Source organism: Drosophila ananassae, chromosome 2R (genome assembly GCF_017639315.1).
Source record: "Drosophila ananassae strain 14024-0371.13 chromosome 2R, ASM1763931v2, whole genome shotgun sequence".
NCBI lineage: Eukaryota > Metazoa > Arthropoda > Insecta > Diptera > Drosophilidae > Drosophila > Drosophila ananassae.
Window position 1 is genome coordinate 15,860,231 of NC_057928.1, and position 24,299 is coordinate 15,884,529.

The following is a 24,299-nucleotide window of genomic DNA, read 5'->3' on the forward strand; positions in this document are numbered from 1 at the left end:
ATCGAAGTGCAGGATATTCCGCAATCTCAAAATTTTGAAGGGGGACCCCTTGAAAAATATCGAAAATTTTCAAAATCACTTTTAAGCAATTCCTTTGATGAGGAAAAGAGCTACTATGTTTGCTGATTCCAGAAAGGTACGACACTTTTTGTTCAGATAAAAATTGGGAGAGCTATGCCAATCGGAAGGGGGGGAAATAATCGAAGAGCAGGATATTCCGCAATCTCAAAATTTTGAAGGGGGACCCCTTGAAAAATATCGCAAATTTTCAAAATCAATTTAAGGGAATTCCTTTGATGAGGAAAAGTTCTACTAAGTTCGCTGATTACAAAATGGTACGGCTCTTCTTGGTCAGATAAAAATTGGAAGAGCTATGCCGATCGGAAGGGGGGAAATAATCGAAGAGCAGGATATTCCGCAATCTCAAAATTTTGAAGGGGGACCCCTTGAAAAATATCGAAAATTTTCAAAATCACTTTTAAGCAATTCCTTTGATGAGGAAAAGAGCTACTATGTTTGCTGATTCCAGAAAGGTACGACACTTTTTGTTCAGATAAAAATTGGGAGAGCTATGCCAATCGGAAGGGGGGGAAATAATCGAAGAGCAGGATATTCCGCAATCTCAAAATTTTGAAGGGGGACCCCTTGAAAAATATCGCAAATTTTCAAAATCAATTTAAGGGAATTCCTTTGATGAGGAAAAGTTCTACTAAGTTCGCTGATTACAAAATGGTACGGCTCTTCTTGGTCAGATAAAAATTGGAAGAGCTATGCCAATCGGAAGGGGGGAAATAATCGAAGAGCAGGATATTCCGCAATCTCAAAATTTTGAAGGGGGACCCCTTGAAAAATATCGAAAATTTTCAAAATCACTTTAAGGGAATTCCTTTGATGAGGAAAAGTTCTACTAAGTTCGCTGATTACAGAATGGTACGTCTCTTCTTGGTCAGATAAAAATTGGCAGAGCTATGCCAATCGGAAGTGGGGAAAATAATCGAAGTGCAGGATATTCCGCAATCTCAAAATTTTGAAGGGGGACCCCTTGAAAAATATCGAAAATTTTCAAAATCACTTTTAAGCAATTCCTTTGATGAGGAAAAGAGCTACTATGTTTGCTGATTCCAGAAAGGTACGACACTTTTTGTTCAGATAAAAATTGGGAGAGCTATGCCAATCGGAAGGGGGGAAAATAATCGAAGAGCAGGATATTCCGCAATCTCAAAATTTTGAAGGGGGACCCCTTGAAAAATATCGAAAATTTTCAAAATCACTTTAAGGGAATTCCTTTGATGAGGAAAAGTTCTACTATGTTTGCTGATTCCAGAAAGGTACGACACTTTTTGTTCAGATAAAAATTGGCAGAGCTATGCCAATCGGAAGGGGGGAAAATAATCGAAGAGCAGGATATTCCGCAATCTCAAAATTTTGAAGGGGGACCCCTTGAAAAATATCGAAAATTTTCAAAATCACTTTAAGGGAATTCCTTTGATGAGGAAAAGTTCTACTATGTTTGCTGAGTCCAGAAAGGTACGACATTTTTTGTTTAGATAAAAATTGGCAGAGCTATGCCAATCGGAAGGGGGGAAAATAATCGAAGAGCAGAATATTCCGCAATCTCAAAATTTTGAAGGGGGACCCCTTGAAAAATATCGCAAATTTTCAAAATCAATTTAAGGGAATTCCTTTGATGAGGAAAAGTTCTACTAAGTTCGCTGATTACAGAATGGTACGTCTCTTCTTGGTCAGATAAAAATTGGCAGAGCTATGCCAATCGGAAGGGGGGAAAATAATCGAAGAGCAGAATATTCCGCAATCTCAAAATTTTGAAGGGGGACCCCTTGAAAAATATCGCAAATTTTCAAAATCAATTTAAGGGAATTCCTTTGATGAGGAAAAGTTCTACTAAGTTCGCTGATTACAGAATGGTACGTCTCTTCTTGGTCAGATAAAAATTGGCAGAGCTATGCCAATCGGAAGTGGGGAAAATAATCGAAGAGCAGAATATTCCGCAATCTCAAAATTTTGAAGGGGGACCCCTTGAAAAATATCGAAAATTTTCAAAATCACTTTAAGGGAATTCCTTTGATGAGGAAAAGTTCTACTATGTTTGCTGATTCCAGAAAGGTACGACACTTTTTGTTCAGATAAAAATTGGCAGAGCTATGCCAATCGGAAGGGGGGAAAATAATCGAAGAGCAGGATATTCCGCAATCTCAAAATTTTGAAGGGGGACCCCTTGAAAAATATCGAAAATTTTCAAAATCACTTTAAGGGAATTCCTTTGATGAGGAAAAGTTCTACTATGTTTGCTGATTCCAGAAAGGTACGACACTTTTTGTTCAGATAAAAATTGGCAGAGCTATGCCAATCGGAAGGGGGGAAAATAATCGAAGAGCAGGATATTCCGCAATCTCAAAATTTTGAGGTGGGACCCCTTGAAAAATATCGAAAATTTTCAAAATCACTTTAAGGGAATTCCTTTGATGAGGAAAAGTTCTACTATGTTTGCTGAGTCCAGAAAGGTACGACACTTTTTGTTCAGATAAAAATTGGCAGAGCTATGCCAATCGGAAGGGGGGAAAATAATCGAAGAGCAGGATATTCCGCAATCTCAAAATTTTGAAGGGGGACCCCTTGAAAAATATCGCAAATTTTCAAAATCAATTTAAGGGAATTCCTTTGATGAGGAAAAGTTCTACTAAGTTCGCTGATTACAGAATGGTACGTCTCTTCTTGGTCAGATAAAAATTGGCAGAGCTATGCCAATCGGAAGGGGGGAAAATAATCGAAGTGCAGGATATTCCGCAATCTCAAAATTTTGAAGGGGGACCCCTTGAAAAATATCGAAAATTTTCAAAATCACTTTTAAGCAATTCCTTTGATGAGGAAAAGAGCTACTATGTTTGCTGATTCCAGAAAGGTACGACACTTTTTGTTCAGATAAAAATTGGGAGAGCTATGCCAATCGGAAGGGGGGGAAATAATCGAAGAGCAGGATATTCCGCAATCTCAAAATTTTGAAGGGGGACCCCTTGAAAAATATCGCAAATTTTCAAAATCAATTTAAGGGAATTCCTTTGATGAGGAAAAGTTCTACTAAGTTCGCTGATTACAAAATGGTACGGCTCTTCTTGGTCAGATAAAAATTGGAAGAGCTATGCCGATCGGAAGGGGGGAAATAATCGAAGAGCAGGATATTCCGCAATCTCAAAATTTTGAAGGGGGACCCCTTGAAAAATATCGAAAATTTTCAAAATCACTTTTAAGCAATTCCTTTGATGAGGAAAAGAGCTACTATGTTTGCTGATTCCAGAAAGGTACGACACTTTTTGTTCAGATAAAAATTGGGAGAGCTATGCCAATCGGAAGGGGGGGAAATAATCGAAGAGCAGGATATTCCGCAATCTCAAAATTTTGAAGGGGGACCCCTTGAAAAATATCGCAAATTTTCAAAATCAATTTAAGGGAATTCCTTTGATGAGGAAAAGTTCTACTAAGTTCGCTGATTACAAAATGGTACGGCTCTTCTTGGTCAGATAAAAATTGGAAGAGCTATGCCAATCGGAAGGGGGGAAATAATCGAAGAGCAGGATATTCCGCAATCTCAAAATTTTGAAGGGGGACCCCTTGAAAAATATCGAAAATTTTCAAAATCACTTTAAGGGAATTCCTTTGATGAGGAAAAGTTCTACTAAGTTCGCTGATTACAGAATGGTACGTCTCTTCTTGGTCAGATAAAAATTGGCAGAGCTATGCCAATCGGAAGTGGGGAAAATAATCGAAGTGCAGGATATTCCGCAATCTCAAAATTTTGAAGGGGGACCCCTTGAAAAATATCGAAAATTTTCAAAATCACTTTTAAGCAATTCCTTTGATGAGGAAAAGAGCTACTATGTTTGCTGATTCCAGAAAGGTACGACACTTTTTGTTCAGATAAAAATTGGGAGAGCTATGCCAATCGGAAGGGGGGAAAATAATCGAAGAGCAGGATATTCCGCAATCTCAAAATTTTGAAGGGGGACCCCTTGAAAAATATCGAAAATTTTCAAAATCACTTTAAGGGAATTCCTTTGATGAGGAAAAGTTCTACTATGTTTGCTGATTCCAGAAAGGTACGACACTTTTTGTTCAGATAAAAATTGGCAGAGCTATGCCAATCGGAAGGGGGGAAAATAATCGAAGAGCAGGATATTCCGCAATCTCAAAATTTTGAAGGGGGACCCCTTGAAAAATATCGAAAATTTTCAAAATCACTTTAAGGGAATTCCTTTGATGAGGAAAAGTTCTACTATGTTTGCTGAGTCCAGAAAGGTACGACATTTTTTGTTTAGATAAAAATTGGCAGAGCTATGCCAATCGGAAGGGGGGAAAATAATCGAAGAGCAGAATATTCCGCAATCTCAAAATTTTGAAGGGGGACCCCTTGAAAAATATCGCAAATTTTCAAAATCAATTTAAGGGAATTCCTTTGATGAGGAAAAGTTCTACTAAGTTCGCTGATTACAGAATGGTACGTCTCTTCTTGGTCAGATAAAAATTGGCAGAGCTATGCCAATCGGAAGTGGGGAAAATAATCGAAGTGCAGGATATTCCGCAATCTCAAAATTTTGAAGGGGGACCCCTTGAAAAATATCGAAAATTTTCAAAATCACTTTTAAGCAATTCCTTTGATGAGGAAAAGTTCTACTATGTTTGCTGAGTCCAGAAAGGTACGACATTTTTTGTTTAGATAAAAATTGGCAGAGCTATGCCAATCGGAAGGGGGGAAAATAATCGAAGAGCAGAATATTCCGCAATCTCAAAATTTTGAAGGGGGACCCCTTGAAAAATATCGAAAATTTTCAAAATCACTTTAAGGGAATTCCTTTGATGAGGAAAAGTTCTACTATGTTTGCTGATTCCAGAAAGGTACGACACTTTTTGTTCAGATAAAAATTGGCAGAGCTATGCCAATCGGAAGGGGGGAAAATAATCGAAGAGCAGAATATTCCGCAATCTCAAAATTTTGAAGGGGGACCCCTTGAAAAATATCGAAAATTTTCAAAATCACTTTTAAGCAATTCCTTTGATGAGGAAAAGTTCTACTATGTTTGCTGAGTCCAGAAAGGTACGACATTTTTTGTTTAGATAAAAATTGGCAGAGCTATGCCAATCGGAAGGGGGGAAAATAATCGAAGAGCAGGATATTCCGCAATCTCAAAATTTTGAAGGGGGACCCCTTGAAAAATATCGAAAATTTTCAAAATCACTTTAAGGGAATTCCTTTGATGAGGAAAAGAGCTACTATGTTCGCTGATTACAAAATGGTACGGCTCTTCTTGGTCAGATAACAATTGGAAGAGCTATGCCAATCGGAAGTGGGGAAAATAATCGAAGTGCAGGATATTCCGCAATGTCAAAATTTTGAAGGGGGACCCTTTGAAAAATATCGAAAATATTCAAAATCACTTTAAGGGAATTCCTTTGATGAGGAAAAGAGCTACTATGTTTGCTGATTCCAGAAAGGTACGACACTTTTTGTTCAGATAAAAATTGGGAGAGCTATGCCAATCGGAAGGGGGGAAAATAATCGAAGAGCAGGATATTCCGCAATCTCAAAATTTTGAAGGGACCCCTTGAAAAATATCGCAAATTTTCAAAATCAATTTAAGGGAATTCCTTTGATAAGGAAAAGTTCTACTAAGTTCGCTGATTACAAAATGGTACGGCTCTTCTTGGTCAGATAAAAATTGGAAGAGCTATGCCAATCGGAAGGGGGGAAATAATCGAAGAGCAGGATATTCCGCAATCTCAAAATTTTGAAGGGGGACCCCTTGAAAAATATCGAAAATATTCAAAATCACTTTAAGGGAATTCCTTTGATGAGGAAAAGAGCTACTATGTTCGCTGATTACAAAATGGTACGGCTCTTCTTGGTCAGATAACAATTGGAAGAGCTATGCCAATCGGAAGGGGGGAAAATAATCGAAGAGCAGGATATTCCGCAATCTCAAAATTTTGAAGGGGGACCCCTTGAAAAATATCGAAAATTTTCAAAATCACTTTAAGGGAATTCCTTTGATGAGGAAAAGTTCTACTAAGTTCGCTGATTACAGAATGGTACGTCTCTTCTTGGTCAGATAACAATTGGAAGAGCTATGCCAATCGGAAGTGGGGAAAATAATCGAAGAGCAGGATATTCCGCAATCTCAAAATTTTGAAGGGGGACCCCTTGAAAAATATCGAAAATTTTCAAAATCACTTTAAGGGAATTCCTTTGATGAGGAAAAGTTCTACTAAGTTCGCTGATTACAGAATGGTATGTCTCTTCTTGGTCAGATAAAAATTGGCAGAGCTATGCCAATCGGAAATGGGGAAAATAATCGAATTGCAGGATATTCCGCAATCTCAAAATTTTGAAGGGGGACCCCTTGAAAAATATCGAAAATTTTCAAAATCACTTTTAAGCAATTCCTTTGATGAGGAAAAGAGCTACTATGTTTGCTGATTCCAGAAAGGTATGACACTTTTTGTTCAGATAAAAATTGGGAGAGCTATGCCAATCGGAAGGGGGGAAAATAATCGAAGAGCAGGATATTCCGCAATCTGAAAATTTTGAAGGGACCCCTTGAAAAATATCGCAAATTTTCAAAATCAATTTAAGGGAATTCCTTTGATAAGGAAAAGTTCTACTAAGTTCGCTGATTACAAAATGGTACGGCTCTTCTTGGTCAGATAAAAATTGGAAGAGCTATGCCAATCGGAAGGGGGGAAATAATCGAAGAGCAGGATATTCCGCAATCTCAAAATTTTGAAGGGGGACCCCTTGAAAAATATCGAAAATTTTCAAAATCACTTTAAGGGAATTCCTTTGATGAGGAAAAGAGCTACTATGTTTGCTGATTCCAGAAAGGTACGACACTTTTTGTTCAGATAAAAATTGGCAGAGCTATGCCAATCGGAAGGGGGGAAAATAATCGAAGAGCAGGATATTCCGCAATCTCAAAATTTTGAAGGGGGACCCCTTGAAAAATATCGAAAATTTTCAAAATCACTTTAAGGGAATTCCTTTGATGAGGAAAAGAGCTACTATGTTTGCTGATTCCAGAAAGGTACGACACTTTTTGTTCAGATAAAAATTGGGAGAGCTATGCTAATCGGAAGGGGGGAAAATAATCGAAGAGCAGGATATTCCGCAATCTCAAAATTTTGAAGGGGGACCCCTTGAAAAAAATCGAAAATTTTCAAAATCACTTTAAGGGAATTCCTTTGATGAGGAAAAGTTCTACTAAGTTCGCTGATTACAGAATGGTACGTCTCTTCTTGGTCAGATAAAAATTGGCAGAGCTATGCCAATCGGAAGTGGGGAAAATAATCGAAGTGCAGGATATTCCGCAATCTCAAAATTTTGAAGGGGGACCCCTTGAAAAATATCGAAAATTTTCAAAATCACTTTTAAGCAATTCCTTTGATGAGGAAACAAGCTTCTAAGGTCGCTGATTACGGCAAGGTATGTTATTTCTTCATCAGATACAATTTGATAGAGCTGTGGTATTCGGAAGGGGTAAAAATAATCGGAGAGAGGGGTATCTGCGGATAGATATTTTTTTCCTCCAGAATGGTTGACAAGAAATTTTTATAAATAGTTTAAAACAATCGAAAGTCTATGTAATATATGCATTTATTTAAAAGCATGTAATTTTAAATACATTTTTATAATTTGTGTAAAGAACATTAGGGGGTGTATATTGGAAAAAGGAAACTTAAACGAAACCCTACAACTAAGATTAAAAGGATTGCGTGCCTGGGGGGCAAGGTGGTCAATGAATCGCCCGAGCAATCGAACAAGCAATTCAGCAAGCACCTTATCCGAAAGTGTGTAGACCTAGGCTAACTAAAAATCAATCGACATCCAATGATCCGCGTTTGAAGATCATGCCCAGCGGCAGCTAGTCCATGTCATCGTCGTCGTCATCGGAAATGGTGTACTTCTTTTGCGAGCGTTTTCGACGCGTTTGCTTCTTGGATGTAGTGGCTGCACCACTACCCACGTTCGACGACTGCGTTGGCGTGGCCGGGGCACTGGCCAGAGATTTGTTGAGTTTCAGCTTCATTTTCACGGCCGCTGCAGAGGTTGTGGCGATTTCCTCATCATCCGAGCCATCGTCCCCGCCATCATCATCCTCGTTTTCGGAATTGTCTGATCCCCCGCCACCGTTTCCTTGCGCTTCACCCGTATTGTCCCCTGCCGCCACTGCCAATGCATCTGCTGCAGCGGTTATTCTTTGTCTGGCAGCCACGAATACCTTCTGAAGGGCGATCGAATCCAGATAGATGAGGGAAGCCTCCTCGTTGTAGATCTGCGCATTCTGGCAGAGCTGCATGAAGTCCTTCTCCAGCTCGTTGAGATCAGCGTACTTGCAGTCCTCAATGCGCTGCAGAATCTTCTTAATATCAACTGGCCGCTTGATGATTTCGTAGTAGTCAGGCAACCTTTGGCGCGAGGGGAGCTTCATGAAGGGCTCGGATAAGGTTCGGCCGTCCTGAGTGTGCTTGATCACAGCGCTCATAATTTTGTTCATCTGTTTCTTCGAGCGTTTGTCCAGGTTCTGGCGCCGCCGCCTCTTCAGTATAAGCGAGTCGTCGTCGGACTCGTCTTTGCGATTCTTTCGCTTGCGTCGCTTGCGTTTCGAGTCCTCCTCCTCCTCTTCCTCATCGAACTCGGCGCCGTCGTCGATGGCTTTCAGCCACTCTTTCTCTGTGAGGCTGTCAGTGTAGTCCACTTCCTTGCGCTGCCGAGAGCCGCGACCTAAACAAACAAAAGCGAATAAGTATAATGCCCAACAAATAATGACAGTTCGAAGACTCACCCAAAATAGTATCTTCATCGTACTGATAATGGAAACGCTCCACTTCGTCGTCGTCCTTTGTCAACCAGTCGGGCAGTTCGGATTCGTCGATCAAGCGTTCCCTGCCCGGATGGATGTCTTCGTCCTCCTTCTTGCGTTCCACATCCATTCGCTTAAAGATTTCAATCTCTTCCTCGCTGCGAGCAATCATCATGTTGATCATCTCGTCGTCGGGTACTTCGTTCTCCTCTTCCTCCTCGTTGTCGTCCTGATGCAGGATCGTTTGCAGGAACTGTTGTCGCTCACTGCCCGTTGACTTCTGATCGAACATACCAGCCTGGATGACCTTCTCGTCCATGTTCAGCTTGTACCTAGCGGCAGCCAGAATACGCTCCTCCACGGAGTTCACGGTCATGAGACGGAGCACTCGCACTTCATTGCGCTGACCGATACGATGAGCACGATCCTGAGCCTGCAGATCCTGATGAGGGTTCCAATCGGAGTCGAAGATCACCACGGTGTCGGCAGTCTGCAAGTTGAGACCCAGACCACCGGCTCGGGTGGACAGCAGGAACACAAAGTAGTCCGAGTCCTTGGCATTGAACTTGCGTAGCAGATCGCCACGATCCTCGGCCTTGGTGGTACCGTCCAGTCGAAGGTAGCCGAACTGGCGCCATCCGAGATAATCCTCAATGATCGTCATGCACTGCGTCATCTGACAGAAGAGCAGTACGCGATGGTTTGTGGCCTTCAGCTTGGGCAAAATGCGATCAAGCAGCTCGAATTTTCCAGACACGCGATACAAGTCAGGACCTGCGAAGGAAATGAGTTTAATAAACTAAAAAAAGCCAAAAACTAACAAGGATGCTCACCAGAAACCACTCCATGACCACCGGTGTGGTCGCAGTACTTCTCCTCGATGTGCTGGAACATGAACGGATGATTGCAGAGCTTCCGCAGCTGAACGATGGTGTTCATCAGGGCCTTGGCGCCGCCCTTGCCGTGCTTGCCCTTCTCCGATCCGTCCGTAAGCAGGACACCCTTGCTCTGCATGTGCTTGTACAGGACGCGCTGCAAGGCGGACATGTCGCACTTAATGATGTACTCCACCTTGTCGGGCAGCTGGTGCTCCACTTCCTTTTTGAGACGTCGCAACAGGAAGGGACGCAGCACTTTGTGCAGACGACGAATAATAAGGATGGTCTCCTCCTCGTTCAGCTCCACCTTCTCGCCGGTGGTGGCGAACGGTGCGTTGAACCACTGCTCGAATGTGGAGCAAGACTTGAAGATCGAGGGCAGCAGGAAGTTAAGGAGGGCCCACAACTCGGGTAGTTTGTTTTGAAGCGGCGTTCCCGTCAGAAGCAATCGATAGGGCGCTATGTAGTGGGTGTTCAGCACTTGGGTCAGCTTACAGTGGTGGTTCTTCATGCGATGACCCTCGTCGATGATCATGTACTTCCACTGGATCTTGGCCAGCACCGCTTTGTCCTTGATCACGTACTCGTAGGTGGTCAGCAGCACATTGAACTTGGTGGCTCGCATCTGGTTCTGGAGCAATCTCCTACCCTGCGGGCTTCCCTTGTAGCTGACCACGCCCACAGCGGGCGCCCACTTCTCAAACTCGAGCACCCAATTGGGCAAGGTCGAGAGGGGAACGATGATCAAGTACGGGCCCATCACCTTCTTGCGGTCCATCAAGTAGGTGACCAGCGAGATGGTCTGAATGGTCTTACCCAGACCCATTTCGTCGGCCAGAATGCCGTTCAGATTGTTGTTGTAGAGGGAAACCAGCCACTCAAGGCCCTTCAACTGGTACTCCTTGAGCTGGCCGTTCACCATGATGCTGGCCTGCTCCGTGACCTTTTCGTGAATGGTATGGGCGATGCTGTAGTAGGTCTGCTCCTCGGTACGATACTCATCGTCCTCCACCTTGGCCTGGGTGATCAGATCCTTGGCATCCTCCTCTCCGCCCGTCGGCGCCGCCTTGTCGGTAACATCTTCCGCGGCCTGCGGCTGCTCCTCCACCTTGGGCTTGACCTCTTCATTGCCGCCGGTCTCCTCCTCGTCGTCGATCCAATCCCAGCCGGGATGCATGTTCAGCCAGCGGTGAAGATGCTTCAGCATTGGGGCATCATCGCCGGTCAGTTTCTTTCCAGTGCACTGCTCCACAACATGGACACGCATGTCGGCCACAATACTACCCTCGTCGATGCCGATGTACTCGCCGCTCATCAGCAGCTCCTTCTTGAAGAGCTGCAGCCGCTTGCCCTCCTCTTCCTTCTTCTTCATCTGGTCGTCCTTGTGCTGCTTCACCATCTGCGTCAGGTTGCTGATGTACTCGTCCGTCTGCGAAAGGAGGAAGGCCAGGCGCTTGTCCTTCTTCTGATCGATGAGCTTGCGGTAGCCCTCCTCGTCCTCGGCCATCAGGCGGCGCATACGCTCCTTCTCGATCCGCTCTTGTTCCTTCTTTTGCTCGCGCTCTGCGTTTGCATGGTAGTTCATCACCGCCTTGTTCATTCTCGCCAGCTGGGCCTAAAGGAAGGACATAAGAGGTCAGGATAAGAAAAGAACACGATGCCTTGAATGCTTCCCCTTACCTTGTTATTCCTATGGAACTCTCTCAAATCCTTGCCATGCTGCAGCACCGCGGCCAGGAACTCCAGGTGTTTCTGTCGGCGCTTTCTCTCAGCCTCCAGCTTCTGCTGCTTCTCCAGCTTTTCGGTAGCTCGCGCCTCCCGCAGACCCTGCCGCTTGGTACGCTTGTAGAACTTGATGTTTAGTGCAGTTTCCAGAGTCGTGTCTCGCCGGGTGCACTGGACGAACTCCATCCGCAGCTGCCGCTGGAAGTTCAGGACCCGGAGGGCTCTCAGCTCAATGGCAGCTTGAAGGCGCAGGTCCTCGGACATGGTGGCCGGCAGGCGCTGCAACTCCTGCATGCGCAGCGAGATCCTGGCCGCTATGCGGTTCTCTCGTTCCTGCAGCAGGGTTATGGGATCCAAGCCCACCGGCTTGGCCACTGTGGTCACCCGGTTCGGTTTGGGCATGGGCATGCCGGCGGGTGGTACTTGCCGCGCAGCTTGACCACCACCAGGCTGTGGAACTTGACCCACAGGTGGCATTCCGGGCTGCGCCGGCCGCACTCCCTGCGTCGGTATCAGTGGTTGGCCTCCGGCAGGTCCCATGCTCAGAGGCTTGCCTCCGTTTGGCAGCTGGTGCTGCAGTTGCTCTGGCGGTGGTTGCTGCGGCTGCTGCGGTGGCTGCTGCTGCTGAGGCGGTTGCTGCTGCTGCTGGATTGCGTTCGGAGGTTGCGGCGGCAGCGGCTGGCCCTGCTGCATGTGCGGCGGTGGCGGAGCAGCCTGCATCTTCTGGCCTGGCACTGGCGGGCCATAGGGATTGGTAGCCGGCGGAGTGGGACACTGGCTTGGCGTCCCTGCAGCCGGCGGCGGTTGCTGCTGTGGCTGCACGGGCGGTTGCCCTGGCGGAGGTCCTCCCGGTGTTCCCGGCGGCCCAATGGGTGGCCCTGGCGGTGGCTGTTGTTGTGCCGCCTGCAGCGCCTGCTGCATCTGCATGGAAATGGGCTTGTTCCTCGCCAGCAGCCGATAGGCCGTGATCTGTGTGCGAAGCAGATTCACCTGGTTGTTGTTCAGGTGCTGGTGCTTGGAGGTGGCCCGCATGGCAAGCAGCTGCGAGTAGCGTGGATCCTCCTGCAGGCCCTTCTCCTCCATCGAGTCGATGGCGCGCTGCAGGGCGTGCAAGTTCTCCTGGCTGGAGCGTTCCGGTGGCGGTGGGCCGCCTGGCGGGCCACCAGGAGACACTATGCAGGGTTGAGTGGGAGCCTGGCAATGGAAGGAAAAATACAATTTAGATTCTATATTCGTTTGGGATATGGTGTAAGTGAAACCTACTTCAGCTTCCATTGTTTATAAAAAGCTGAATTCAAGAGCAAATTAATTAAAAAAGCTCCCGCCCGTCCAGAATCTCAGTCAGTGAACCAAGTGACTGTGCCAACAAAAACCCGTTCTGCTGCCAACTGCCAGCAGTGTCGGCTTCACTCGAACCGCAGCCGGAAAGTCGGAGTACAATATCTCTGGTAAAGATTGTAAAAAAGATAAGAGTGATGGCAGCTAGCAGGGAACAGATCGAAGAGCTCTACGAGTTCATCCATCCCTTGGCCGTACGTGCCGGGGAGATCCTTCTCGAGGGCTATGAGAATGCTGGCAAAGCAGTGTCCTTGAAGGACGGGGAGTTCTACAATGTGGTCACTGCCTACGACAACCAGATTGAGGAATTCCTCATGGAACAGATTCTGGCCAAGTACCCGGATCACAGATTCATTGGCGAAGAGGACACCCACAAAAATGACAACATAACCAAGGAGCTGACAGACTCCCCGACCTGGATTATAGATCCCATCGATGGCACCTCCAACTTTATCAAACAGATCCCTCACGTCTCCGTCTCTATTGGATTGTCGATCAACAAACAGATCGTCTTGGGAGTCGTTAATAATCCTGCCCAGAAAAAGCTATACACTGCCAAACTGGGCCAGGGAGCGTACTGCAATGGAGAGCCCATCCGGGTGAGCAGCTGCGAAAGCATCAACGACGCCAATGTGGCCTATGAGGTCTGCCTACTGCACGCTCCCAAGATCCGGAATAAGCACATCAAGCGGATCTACCACGTAGGATCCAATGCCAGAAGGTAAGAGGTTGCATCCCACTATCCTCATAGTCTATAACTATCTTTTTCCAGACTCCTAGCTTATTCGGCTGTGGTGGACTCCCTCTGCATGGTGGCCGCTGGCAACTTGGATGCCTTCCACATCGAGGACATGTATCCGTGGGACTGTGCCGCTGGCTACCTTCTCATCTGTGAGGCTGGCGGAGTGGTCACTCATCCCTATGGAGGACCCTTCCAAATCATGAAACCGGACCTAATCTGTGCAGGAACAGAGAAGCTAAGAGCTGAGATAGAACACCTCATAAGGAAAGCTGACCAAGAGCCCCATGTGGGTGGAAGTGGAATTTGAACTCTTTTGGGCCAGGGTCTCGTTAAAAAAGATAAACCATCAAATAAAGTGCAAATCATGAGATGAAAAACACAAAAGTTCTATCTTTAATGCATTATTGTTTACTCTTCCATATCAGCTTTAAACATTTTTGTTTGCAATTTTAATCTCTTGGAAGCTGAATCTGTAAAGATTAACTTTTAAACAGCGGGGGGAAGGCATATAAGTTCCTAAAAAAACTCATTTTGTATTAAGTCATCGTAAGAAATGGTTTATTATTTCTGATTTCCAGACCAAACTAGTCTTTAAAACAAAAACCAGAAAAATAAACTATATTTTTATGCCCTGGACTGTACGATAGAACTCTCAGAAAAGTACAAAGTGATAAAAAGCTTCTTGGGAAAGCTCCCCACAGCTGATTCACCCACACCCGCCGCTTGTAGGAAGATAGTTTGGTCAGTTGAGTGCAAGGCCTCCAGCAGAGAGTTGCCATGAGTTCCACGGTTAGCGAGTCGAAGCTCAAGGAGTACTACGATGTGGCCCTGAAGCTGGTCCTCAAGTGCGGACCACTGATGCAGGAGGGCTACCAGAAGGCCAAGAACGACTATGTCGTCAAAGCGGATTTCTACGACCTTGTCACCGTCTACGACAAGCAAATCGAGGACATTCTCACCGAGGGATTGGTGGCCGCCTTCCCCGATTCCCTAATTATTGGCGAAGAGGAGTCGGCAGCCTCCAAGCGACAGGCAGAGCTGACGGACGCACCCACCTGGATCATCGATCCCATTGATGGCACCACCAACTTCATCCACCGCATTCCCCACTGCTGCATCTCCGTGGGCCTGGCCATCAACAAGGAACTGGTGGTGGGCGTCATCTACAATCCGCCGGCGAACGAGCTGTTTTCGGCGTACAAGGGTCATGGAGCTTTCCTCAACGGCCAGCCCATCCACACGTCCAAAGCGACGACGGTAAGAGAGAGAGCTTATATAACTGGGAGCCACAAAAAAAAAAACAAAAAAATGACTCCAAACGAGATAAACAACGAAAATAAACCAGTAATCATGCATATCATCATTCTGGGTGGAGTGTGCATGGGTGTTATTCGATAAGGAACAATGGAGGAGAGGGATGGGATGACCGATTAAATGGATCCATGTTTGAATCACTTTCCTCACAGATCACTTTTATTGGCCATTATTCCGTAGTATTATTATAACCCTTACTTCCTCCTAATTCCAGGTCAAACAATCAGTGGTGGCCTACGAGATCTCGCTCATCCATGCCGCTGGAGTGAGGGACAAGAACGTGAAGCGTCTCTACAAGCTGGCCTCGAATGCCACTGCCACCCGGTGCTTCGGAAGTGCAGCTCTGACCCTCTGCTATGTGGCCAGTGGACAGTGCGACGCCTATCATGTGGAGGACCTGAAGCCCTGGGACATAGCTGCCGGTGCCATTATCCTCACCGAGGCTGGAGGAACTGTCTGCCACACCAGCGGATCCGCGTTCGATGTCATGAAGCCGGACTGCGTGTGCGCCGCCACCCCGGAGCTGGCCAAGAATGTGATTAGTCTTATCGAGGAGGCCAACCAGATTACAGAGTACACGTTTAAGTAAAGATAACCCCTAATCCACTATAATAATCAGTATGCAAAACTTATCCACTGTAACCCCCATGTAATCTATTAAAGAACCTCAAGAAAGTGAATTCTAGCCACAAACTATTAAAAAAAAGTAGAAGATAAGAGCTTTTTGTAGAACCAAAGCTTTCCTTGCTAATATTTCAGACTATAAAAGTTCCAAAAAACACACACACGGCTATCAGTTGGCCTTTGGGTAATAATGAGTAAGCAGATCAGTGAGGAAAAACTCCGGGAATACTATGAAGTGTCCCTGGATTTGGTGCGAAAGTGCGGCCCCCTCTTCATGGAGGGTTTCCAGAAACCGAAACTGGAGTTTGAGACAAAGTCTGCCATCTATGACCAGGTCACCTACTACGACAAGCAGATCGAACATGTTTTATCGGAGGGCTTGCTCAAGGCCTTTCCGGAATCGAAAATAATCGGAGAGGAAGGTCTGGCCGAAGCACATTTGAAAGCAGAACTGACGGATGATCCCACCTGGATTATAGATCCCATTGATGGCACCAACAACTACATCCGTAAGATCCCCCACTGCTGCATCTCGGTGGGTCTGACCATCAACAAGCAACTGGTGGCCGGAATAATCTACAATCCGGCCCAGAACGAGTTGTACTCTGCTTGGCAAGGGCATGGAGCTTTTCTAAATGGCCAGCCAATCCACACCAACGACATCAAGGCGGTGGGTAACTGGGGTAGCTTTTGATAATAGACTTTGTATAGAATTGTTGTTGCAATCGAGCAGATCAATGAAGCAGTGGTGGGTTTGGAGATCTCCCTCATAGTTTTCCCCAAGCGGAGGGATAGCAAGCTGAAGCGATTCTACAAACTGACTTCGCAGGCTAATGGGTGAGTGACCCACAGAACTCTGATCTCTTCTGCGAAACTAAGTATTGACGTTTTCCTTATCAGTTCCCGCAGCTTCGGATGCGCAGCCCTGACGCTCTGCTATGTGGCCGTCGGCCAGTGTGATGTCTATCATGTGGAGCACTTGAAGCCCTGGGATCTGGCAGCTGGAGTGGCCATTCTCAGGGAAGCCGGGGGTACAGTCGTCCACACCAGCGGGGGAACCTTTGATGTAATGCACCCGGATTGCGTTGGTGCCAGCACCGAGGAGTTGGCGAAGAGTGTGGTTCAGATAGTTAAAGAGGCTGACCAGCTATCGTTTTTCACTTTCGAGTAGTTAAGACCTTGATGAAGATGAAAGATTAACAAATGTGATGAAATAAACAATGGAACAGGGCGCCTATCTGGCCACAATAGGACCCAAGTCCATTATCCCCAACAATATGAAGTTGCAGCCCAAAAAATACAATTCATCTGGCTGATGGAAACTGGTTTAACAACTATTTGACTTCTCTGGGATGGCTGGGTGGCTGAATACCTCGATGGGGACTGTCTGGGAAGATAAAAAGCATTTGTCTATTTGTGTACATCAAACAAATCGAGATAAAACTGCCAGCCAGAGGCAGCCAGCCAGGTGAGATGCCAATTTTCGTAGTACTTCGGAGGTCTTCGGTCGCAGCGATCATAAAACTCGATGCAGGCAAACAATCAGAGACAATTGCTGAATGTAACCAAAGCTCCAGACACGGCGAGCCGAGCCAAGTAGCCGGAGCGTGGAGATACTTCCAATCTCTCTGATTAGTTGGCAGCGCGCACTGAGCAGCAACGCATCGTTTGGACACCCGAGCAACTTGTGGAATCTGATATGTCTGAGGTACGGCAAGAGGAGATCGAGGAGTTGTACAACTTCATCTATCCCCTGGCGATACAAGCGGGGGAGATCCTCATGGAGGGATACGAGATGGCCAGCAAAAATGTGTCCATCAAAGGTGACTTTTACGACGTGGTCACCGACTACGACAACAAGATCGAAGACTTCCTCATGGAGAAGATCCTCTCCAGCTATCCGCACCACAAGTTCATCGGCGAGGAGGCAACGGCCAAGAACAACAACGTCTCCGGGGAGCTAACAGACGCACCAACCTGGATCATCGACCCGATCGATGGAACCTCGAACTTCATCAAGCAGATCCCCCATGTTTGTGTGTCCATCGGTCTGTCCATCAACAAACAAATCGCGGTGGGAGTCATAAACAATCCCGTTCAGAAGAAGGTCTTCACTGCCAAGCTGGGCCAGGGCGCCTTCTGCAATGGCCAGCCCATCCGAGTGAGTAGCTGCGACAGCATCAAGAACGCCAATGTGGCCTACGAAGTGTCCCTGCTGCACGTCCACTCGGTGGCCAATAAGCACATCAAGAGGATCTACCATATAGGACTAAATGCCAGGCGGTGAGTGAACATATTTTATATGATTTTTTGGTCTAACTAATCCTGATAAATTCATAGACTTGTGGCCTATTCCTGCGTGGTGGATGAGCTGTGTATGGTGGCCGCGGGCAATCTGGACGCCTTTTATATCGAGGACATGTATCCTTGGGACTGCGCTGCCGGCTATCTGTTGGTGAAAGAAGCCGGCGGAGTGGTCACTCATCCATTCGGTGGACCCTTCGACATTATGAAGCCAGATCTGGTCTGCGCCGGAACCGAGAAGTTGCGCAAAGAGATCGAAGATCTGTTGCGCAAGGCCGACCAGGAGGAGTCGGTGGGAGGCAAGCCAGTGCCGAAGTAAATTAAGCATGACACAATAAATTGTTTGCGAAAAAATCTAAATTGAAAAGCTCGAGGTTAGCTCCACTCTCAATTAATTGAAAGCTTCAGCCTCCAAGAGCTTTGGCCGATCTTCCAGCTTTAATTGTCGGCAGCTGGTCGGCGATAAACAAAAAAAAAAGAGGCGGGAATTTATTCAACTCTCTCAGTTCAGACTTGGGTAAACATATTCCAGCCTTGTGTCCAAAGCCTGCAACTCATTTGCTTTTGATTGCAAAACATAAATCTTCTTAAGCATAAGGGATTAGCTTCTGACTAGAATAATTCTTCCTTTTCTTATTATAGTCTTAACTACTTCTGCTAGGAGATCCTTATGGCCACCATCTCGAAAATCCACTTTCTCTTCGAAGTTCTCTAACTTTTCCTTCGCCAAACCCGAAGAAGGCGCCTCTCGATCAGAATTCATGTTACACTTACATTAGGAGGCATCCCATGCGTTTGATAGCCCAGTGGCGACATATTCGGTCCCGTCGGCGGCATCTGCATTCCCATGTGCGGACCTTTTGAGAAAACTGCGGATAATTACTCGCGATAAACGCCGAGAAGCAAAGTGAAAAACATACTCATTCCCTGGTGATGTGGCGGCATATGGTGTCCAGGTGGGCCCTGACCGGGCGGACCGTGCTGCATCGGGTGGCCATAGGCGCCGGGATGGCCTGGCGGCGGAGGTCCCTGCATGTGGGGTGGGGCTCCTGGCGGCGGTCCTTGGGGCGGCCCGGGCTGCTGGTGGGGATAGGGACTGTGCGGCGAGGGTGCTGGGCTTTGGGACGGCGGTGCCATCGGACTGGGTGCCTGTGGCGGCGGCATGGGACTGTTCGCCGGCGAGGGCGAGGCCATTTCTGATTATAGCTCTAGTAGCGGCGCTCACACGGAAAACTCTCTGAATATCTTAGCTCCACTTGGTGCGGGGATAGCTGAAAGTAAGCAACATACTTGTCAACAATAATAATCTTTCACAATAAGTTATACGGATTTTTTGTTGTTTTTTTTTTGGCACACTTTTGCGCAGTCTGGAGCCCATCCAGAACAAACACCGCAAATAGCCGCTGAAAGCTATGTGTAGGAGGCAAAATGTATGCTCAGCTTATCAAGCACTGTTCAATCGAGCGATTTGGATTGTTTTGGAGGATAATTTATACCTATTAGCACTGTTTGAAAAGGTTTTTTCCACACTTTTTCCCGAACGACGCTTAGTGTTAGTGTTCTGTTATAGAGACGGCCGCCATTACAGGGAAAACCGGGGGTGGCAACTCTGGCAACCGGCAACAAGAGGGCGTTCAGCAGCAGCGTTACCAGATTGGTTTATTTTAATCCATATTTAGAATTATTTTAATTTATTTAATCTAAAAAACGGTTTTAAATCCTTAAAAATTTCTTAATTTGAATAAATAAAATAAGTTAATTATATTTTGTTACCTGTGAGAATGAGGGTGAGTTGAAACACCCCTGACACGTCATGTTTCCGCGGAATGCGAATGGCAAAAACCAAAAACCATTCCCTGTCAAAAATAGTGAAAACAAGACTATTTCGATTTTGTATTAATTGTAGAAGCAAATACAATTAATTAGGATAACACTTAAGCATTTAGAGGCCGCGCCAGCACTAGTCGAAAATTAGCCGAAATCATGGGTACGCTAATCCACTAAATCGGAGTTCGGAAATCGGAGTTCCCTCACCACCCGGTGACGAAGTCTGCTATCATAAATATGATGTATGAATGTGTGGTTTCTGTTGTTGTTCTGCAGGTGGGGTGCTCAGCTACTTTCGCGGACTGCTCGGCTCCCGGGAGATGCGCATCTTGATACTCGGACTCGATGGCGCCGGCAAGACAACCATCCTCTATAGACTGCAGGTGGGCGAAGTGGTGACCACGATACCCACCATCGGCTTCAATGTGGAGCAGGTCACATACAAGAACCTCAAGTTCCAGGTCTGGGACTTGGGTGGCCAGACAAGTATTAGGTGAGTGCGGTGGCGAGATAAGGAAGTCGTCCGATGTCAGTATCTGATATCTGTAGTCTATCAGAAACTAAAAATATTCTTCCCACTTTTTCACAGACCGTACTGGCGTTGCTATTATAGCAACACAGATGCCATCATCTATGTGGTGGACTCGGCGGACAGGGATCGGATTGGCATCTCCAAGGATGAGCTGTTGTACATGCTACGGGAGGAGGAGCTGGCCGGAGCGATACTGGTTGTCTTGGCCAACAAGCAGGACATGGATGGCTGCATGACAGTCGCCGAGGTCCATCATGCGTTGGGGCTGGAGAACCTTAAGAACCGCACATTTCAGATATTCAAGACGTCGGCAACCAAAGGCGAGGGCCTCGACCAGGCCATGGACTGGCTATCCAACACTCTGCAGAGTCGCAAATGAGTCAAGACCGTGCGGACAGGACCAGATCAGCCCATGCCCATGCCCAAGCCTCATCCCCTTCGCCCCCTGTGTAAAAATGTGTGTCCAAAGCATCGCCAGCTAGGAATCGTCTACAGCTTTTTTCAAATTGCATATTGCGCAAAAATCCACGAAACGAAAAAAACTTTGTAATAACTTCTAGTAATATAATTATTAAATTATAGGATTAAACAATTCATTAAATCCATGCATCGGTCACCAATCGGCTGGGCCGAATCGGAGGACACGCTTCTCCTGCGTATCAAGATCCATGCGCACCTTTTGTCGCATGTAGAAGATGGGACAATCCCGGTTGGAGCAGATCACTTCCTCGTGCAACGATCCCTGGCAGCGCTGGCACTCAGTCCACAGGCGTGAAAAGGATACTTCCAGTTCCCGCTTGGCCCCCACTTCCTTCTGATAGAGCTCACTCATCCGAGGCTCGCAGTGCGGACAAAGGCAGGCCTGCTCGTAGCCCTTGGGCATCAGGGACTTGCAGCCCAAACAGGATGTCTTCTTGGTCATAAAGCCAGCCAATCCGCCCACTTTGGAGGTCACCACAGTGCGGGTGCGTGTGTGCTCGCCCTTCAGCAGAATGGACTCTGCCTTCTCTCCCAAAATTGGCTCGAAGATTCTCAGCAGCGGCTTTGCCAGCTGCTGCTCCAGATAGTAGGTAGCGTCAATGGGCACGCTGTTCTCCAGAACATACAGGGGATCTTCTGCCTTCTGGTAGGCGGGAGTGTTTTTGGCTGCAGCGCAAATAACGTAGGGAACTCGATCTCCCAGCTTTGGCGCCGTACCGGGATCCCTCTTCTTCATCTTGGCGGCCAGCTCCACGTGCGCCTGCTTGGCGGCGTAGTCAGTCTTGGCCAGCTCCTTGGTGATGACCAGGTGGGATATATCTATCCGATTGCAGAGCAGATCTGCTATCACCTGCTTGGCGTAGGCCACGGCGCCATCGGGATCTCGTTCGATGAGCAGCTTCTGGAGACAGGTATTCATCAGGTTGGCCACCAGGGGCGAGTTGTCTCTTCGCACGGTCTCAATGCCCTTGCAGTCCATCTTATCGTAGGTTTCCGGTCGGGTGAAGTACAATCCCGCATAGCGCTTCTTGTTAATGAGAAGGTAGGGGTAGTACACCTTCTCGAACTCCAGCTTGATGGGATGGACGAACTTGGAGCTGACCAGCTCGGCCGCTTCCCTGCCCAGTTCCATGCTCCGCTCCAAGGTCTTCACGCCAAAGTTGACCATCACAGAGTCCGTGTCGCCATAAATGACTAACGCATTGCTTTCGTAGCCGTTGGCTTGTGTGTAGTGCGACTCCACCTCGTTCTTGGTCATCTCAATCATGGTGCGTCCGTAGGCCGTCACACTGCCGGAAATCTCCAGACAAGGCAGCTTTCCCACCTGGGCTCCTGTGAATCCGTACACGGAATTGGCTGAAATCTTCAGCGCCAGCTGGCGACCATCCAGAACCTTCCTCTTAAACGGATCGGTTTCCACTTTCAGGTCGTTCTTGGCCCGTTTTCTTGCGGCCAGCAGGGATTCCAGGATTTCAGGCAGGAGACCTCTTCGCACCTCGGATTTTACGAAATAATTGTTGGCGGGCGTGCGCTCCACTTGGTCGTCCTGGAGATTTTCCTGCTCCCTTAGCTTTTCGCGAGTTCCGCCAAGAACCAAGGTGGTGTAGCAGAGATTATGGGCCATCATTATACTCGGGTACAGAGAGGCGAAATCCAGCGTGGATATGGGATCTGCGTAGTAGCCTCTTTTGGGCTCAATAACAGTAGCCCCCTCGAACTGTTCATCCGATCCTTGAGAGGTGTAGGAGGGCATGATGAAGCCCTTGGTCCTGGCCTTGCGCAGCAGTTGGCTCATGACTTTTATTTGTTGTCCGCGGGTAAGTAGTGACTCCAGAGGTACACCCGTCACCCTGGCCATTTCCATATAGTTGACGATGGCCATCAGTTTCTCCAGCAAACGCAGCGGAAGATACGCATCCTTTAGGCAGTACATGGCCAGGCGGCGACGCGTCTGCTCATCGCCGTTCTGCAGATCTGTAATGATGCTGTGATGCACATCCTCCTTCTGTTCCTGCAGGAAGTGATAGCTCACGGCGTTGAGGGTGTAGGAGCGTAGCTTATAGTCTCGGAGCAGCACAAACAGCAGATCGAAGGGGACCCTGCCTTCGAAGTTCACGTACTGGTTTTCCCGACGGCCCATTTGCTTGGACTGTATCACCTGTTCCTTGATCACCGAACGTATGTTCTTGATCCTGCCCAGATACTCGAAGTTCTTCACCTTCAAATGAGCAGCCCGGTTGAGAAGGTAGGGTATATCGAAGTTGTTTATGTTGTAGCCAGTTAGAATGTCGGGATCCACCTCTCGGACGAAGGCGCTCCACCTGTCCAGAAGCTGGGTCTCCTTGTCGTGACACAACACTTGGCTACCGATAATCGGAGCACACTCGTCCAGGGTGAAAACATTTCTGATGAAGGGCTCGCGCTCGCCCTGCCGTATGACCATGTTGGCTATCTGGATAACAGGATCCATTTTGGCCTCTGGGAATATTCCTTTGCGACCAGCGCATTCGATATCGAAGGACAGGATGCGGAAGGGAGCCACTTTGGCCCATTCGCCCTCAGGTTCGTGGGATATGAACTTGTCAAAGGCGACATCCACTTCGATCTGGCAACGGGACTCGGGCAATGGCTTGCTGTGGCTGCTCCTCAGCCGCCACTCACCTTTCGGCAGCTCTATCCAGTTACAGCCCACCACTGAAGTGTCCACCATGAACCGGATATCGAAGTCGATGTTGTTCTCAAAGGCACGACAGTCCTGAAAGTCTATCTCCGCCATAATGACCTCCTTCTTTAGCAAACGAGAGGCGGCAGCTACAAATCTGGGCAGAGTCACAGAGATCTTGATGTATCGTTGCTTCTTGTCGCCATTGTAGCCATGGATATTAAGCTTCTCCACCAGCTCGACCATCAGCACAGCTTCCTGAACATTATCCTTGTTGTTCCGAATATCAGCTATGACCTTCTGATCAAGAGCTTGCTGCAGTTTCTCGCAGTGGCGCTCCTCGAACTTCTTGGGTGCTTCAATGTAGAAATACGGACAGAATCCGTGGACGTGACAGCAAACAGAGTTCCCATCCATGGTGACACCAAACATGCGAACTACAGGCACCGGACCCAACTGGGCACCCGGCATCCCGGGCAGCGGTTGACCTTGATAGTTCTCAACATCCAGTTGCTGGAATTCCAAGCTGTCTTTGGCGGGATCTAGCTTGGGAGGCGCTGGCCGGGACCAGCGTTCGCTGGTCTGTTGGTTCTCCGGTCCATCTCCCAGTAACAAAGTCTGATCCATATCCTCACTGTTCTCAAAGGCGGCCAATTCCGACTCGAAGTCCATCTCCTCATCATCATCAGGATTCCTAGAGTCCAAAAATAGTCATTGATGGCAATGTATTGACTTTTCTGTAGTGGATTTACCTGGGCCTTTTGGCCTGCCCATTGGAAGGACCATTAAATTTGCGTTTGGCATCCATTCTTAAATTATTTTGCAATAAACATGGGTTTCAATGATGCCAAAAATTGAGGCGCGCTTTTACAGGTGGTACGAATTAGAGTGGCCGTTCATGGTGCGACAAAACTAAAAATACCAAATTCTTGTGAGAACAGAAGAAAGTAACGGTTTCTTGAAGATTTAAGTGATGATATAATTAAACTTGATGATTATTTAAATG

At 47.1% G+C, this 24,299-nt stretch overlaps 7 protein-coding genes across 9 annotated transcripts; 5 read left to right on the top strand and 2 right to left on the bottom strand.

Annotated features, from left to right (window-relative positions):
* Nucleotides 1-7,642: 7,642 nt before the first annotated feature.
* LOC6493236 (ATP-dependent helicase brm) lies at nucleotides 7,643-19,398 on the bottom strand. Of its 3 annotated transcripts, none has more exons than XM_001957291.4 (7): nucleotides 19,289-19,398; nucleotides 18,713-19,063; nucleotides 18,567-18,649; nucleotides 11,426-12,664; nucleotides 9,701-11,360; nucleotides 8,850-9,641; nucleotides 7,643-8,788 (listed from the first exon to the last, which is right to left on the bottom strand). In XM_001957291.4, exons 2-7 carry the CDS (start codon nucleotides 18,984-18,986, stop codon nucleotides 7,929-7,931), a joined length of 4,908 nt encoding a protein of 1,635 aa, XP_001957327.1. In that variant the 5' UTR covers nucleotides 18,987-19,063; nucleotides 19,289-19,398; the 3' UTR covers nucleotides 7,643-7,928. The 3 variants fall into 3 exon arrangements, with proteins under 3 accessions (XP_001957327.1, XP_032310364.1, XP_032310365.1); XM_032454473.2 differs by having other exon boundaries at nucleotides 18,567-18,661; XM_032454474.1 differs by lacking the exons at nucleotides 18,567-18,649; nucleotides 18,713-19,063; nucleotides 19,289-19,398 and adding an exon at nucleotides 12,734-12,760.
* On the top strand, nucleotides 12,829-13,934 carry LOC6506736 (inositol monophosphatase 1). Its single transcript, XM_001957295.4, has 2 exons — nucleotides 12,829-13,529; nucleotides 13,581-13,934. The coding sequence occupies exons 1-2, from the start codon at nucleotides 12,946-12,948 to the stop codon at nucleotides 13,855-13,857; spliced, it is 861 nt and encodes a 286-aa protein (XP_001957331.1). The 5' UTR covers nucleotides 12,829-12,945; the 3' UTR covers nucleotides 13,858-13,934.
* Nucleotides 14,276-15,544, top strand: LOC6506737 (inositol monophosphatase 2). Its single transcript, XM_001957294.4, has 2 exons — nucleotides 14,276-14,807; nucleotides 15,079-15,544. Exons 1-2 carry the CDS (start codon nucleotides 14,328-14,330, stop codon nucleotides 15,451-15,453), a joined length of 855 nt encoding a protein of 284 aa, XP_001957330.1. The 5' UTR covers nucleotides 14,276-14,327; the 3' UTR covers nucleotides 15,454-15,544.
* On the top strand, nucleotides 15,654-16,822 carry LOC6506738 (inositol monophosphatase 2). Its single transcript, XM_001957293.4, has 3 exons — nucleotides 15,654-16,158; nucleotides 16,222-16,325; nucleotides 16,389-16,822. Exons 1-3 carry the CDS (start codon nucleotides 15,679-15,681, stop codon nucleotides 16,657-16,659), a joined length of 855 nt encoding a protein of 284 aa, XP_001957329.1. The 5' UTR covers nucleotides 15,654-15,678; the 3' UTR covers nucleotides 16,660-16,822.
* Nucleotides 16,975-18,152, top strand: LOC6506739 (inositol monophosphatase 2). The gene is made up of 2 exons (XM_001957292.4): nucleotides 16,975-17,771; nucleotides 17,829-18,152. The coding sequence occupies exons 1-2, from the start codon at nucleotides 17,188-17,190 to the stop codon at nucleotides 18,109-18,111; spliced, it is 867 nt and encodes a 288-aa protein (XP_001957328.1). The 5' UTR covers nucleotides 16,975-17,187; the 3' UTR covers nucleotides 18,112-18,152.
* A 49-nt stretch (nucleotides 19,399-19,447) lies between the features above and the next one.
* LOC6506740 (ADP-ribosylation factor-like protein 1) lies at nucleotides 19,448-20,756 on the top strand. The gene is made up of 3 exons (XM_001957290.4): nucleotides 19,448-19,779; nucleotides 19,896-20,112; nucleotides 20,209-20,756. Exons 1-3 carry the CDS (start codon nucleotides 19,776-19,778, stop codon nucleotides 20,528-20,530), a joined length of 543 nt encoding a protein of 180 aa, XP_001957326.1. The 5' UTR covers nucleotides 19,448-19,775; the 3' UTR covers nucleotides 20,531-20,756.
* Nucleotides 20,757-20,764: 8 nt separating this feature from the next.
* Nucleotides 20,765-24,198, bottom strand: LOC6493235 (DNA polymerase delta catalytic subunit). Its single transcript, XM_001957289.4, has 2 exons — nucleotides 24,046-24,198; nucleotides 20,765-23,987 (listed from the first exon to the last, which is right to left on the bottom strand). The coding sequence occupies exons 1-2, from the start codon at nucleotides 24,099-24,101 to the stop codon at nucleotides 20,765-20,767; spliced, it is 3,279 nt and encodes a 1,092-aa protein (XP_001957325.1). The 5' UTR covers nucleotides 24,102-24,198.
* Between the last annotated feature and the right edge of the window lie 101 nt (nucleotides 24,199-24,299).

Coding starts and splice junctions, on each gene's coding strand:
- LOC6506736 (XM_001957295.4), top strand. CDS start 12,946: ATGGCAGCTAGCAGGGAACAGATCGAAGAGCTCTACGAGTTCATCCAT. Junction 13,530..13,580: donor GTAGGATCCAATGCCAGAAG/GTAAGAGGTTGC, acceptor ATCTTTTTCCAG/ACTCCTAGCTTATTCGGCTG.
- LOC6506737 (XM_001957294.4), top strand. CDS start 14,328: ATGAGTTCCACGGTTAGCGAGTCGAAGCTCAAGGAGTACTACGATGTG. Junction 14,808..15,078: donor ACACGTCCAAAGCGACGACG/GTAAGAGAGAGA, acceptor TCCTAATTCCAG/GTCAAACAATCAGTGGTGGC.
- LOC6506738 (XM_001957293.4), top strand. CDS start 15,679: ATGAGTAAGCAGATCAGTGAGGAAAAACTCCGGGAATACTATGAAGTG. Junction 16,159..16,221: donor ACACCAACGACATCAAGGCG/GTGGGTAACTGG, acceptor GCAATCGAGCAG/ATCAATGAAGCAGTGGTGGG. Junction 16,326..16,388: donor CTGACTTCGCAGGCTAATGG/GTGAGTGACCCA, acceptor TTTCCTTATCAG/TTCCCGCAGCTTCGGATGCG.
- LOC6506739 (XM_001957292.4), top strand. CDS start 17,188: ATGTCTGAGGTACGGCAAGAGGAGATCGAGGAGTTGTACAACTTCATC. Junction 17,772..17,828: donor ATAGGACTAAATGCCAGGCG/GTGAGTGAACAT, acceptor ATAAATTCATAG/ACTTGTGGCCTATTCCTGCG.
- LOC6493236 (XM_032454473.2), bottom strand. CDS start 18,986: ATGGCCTCGCCCTCGCCGGCGAACAGTCCCATGCCGCCGCCACAGGCA. Junction 18,662..18,712: donor GCCACATCACCAGGGAATGA/GTATGTTTTTCA, acceptor AATTATCCGCAG/TTTTCTCAAAAGGTCCGCAC. Junction 12,665..18,566: donor CGCATGGGATGCCTCCTAAT/GTAAGTGTAACA, acceptor TTCCATTGCCAG/GCTCCCACTCAACCCTGCAT.
- LOC6506740 (XM_001957290.4), top strand. Junction 20,113..20,208: donor GGTGGCCAGACAAGTATTAG/GTGAGTGCGGTG, acceptor ACTTTTTCACAG/ACCGTACTGGCGTTGCTATT.
- LOC6493235 (XM_001957289.4), bottom strand. CDS start 24,101: ATGGATGCCAAACGCAAATTTAATGGTCCTTCCAATGGGCAGGCCAAA. Junction 23,988..24,045: donor GGGCAGGCCAAAAGGCCCAG/GTAAATCCACTA, acceptor TTTGGACTCTAG/GAATCCTGATGATGATGAGG.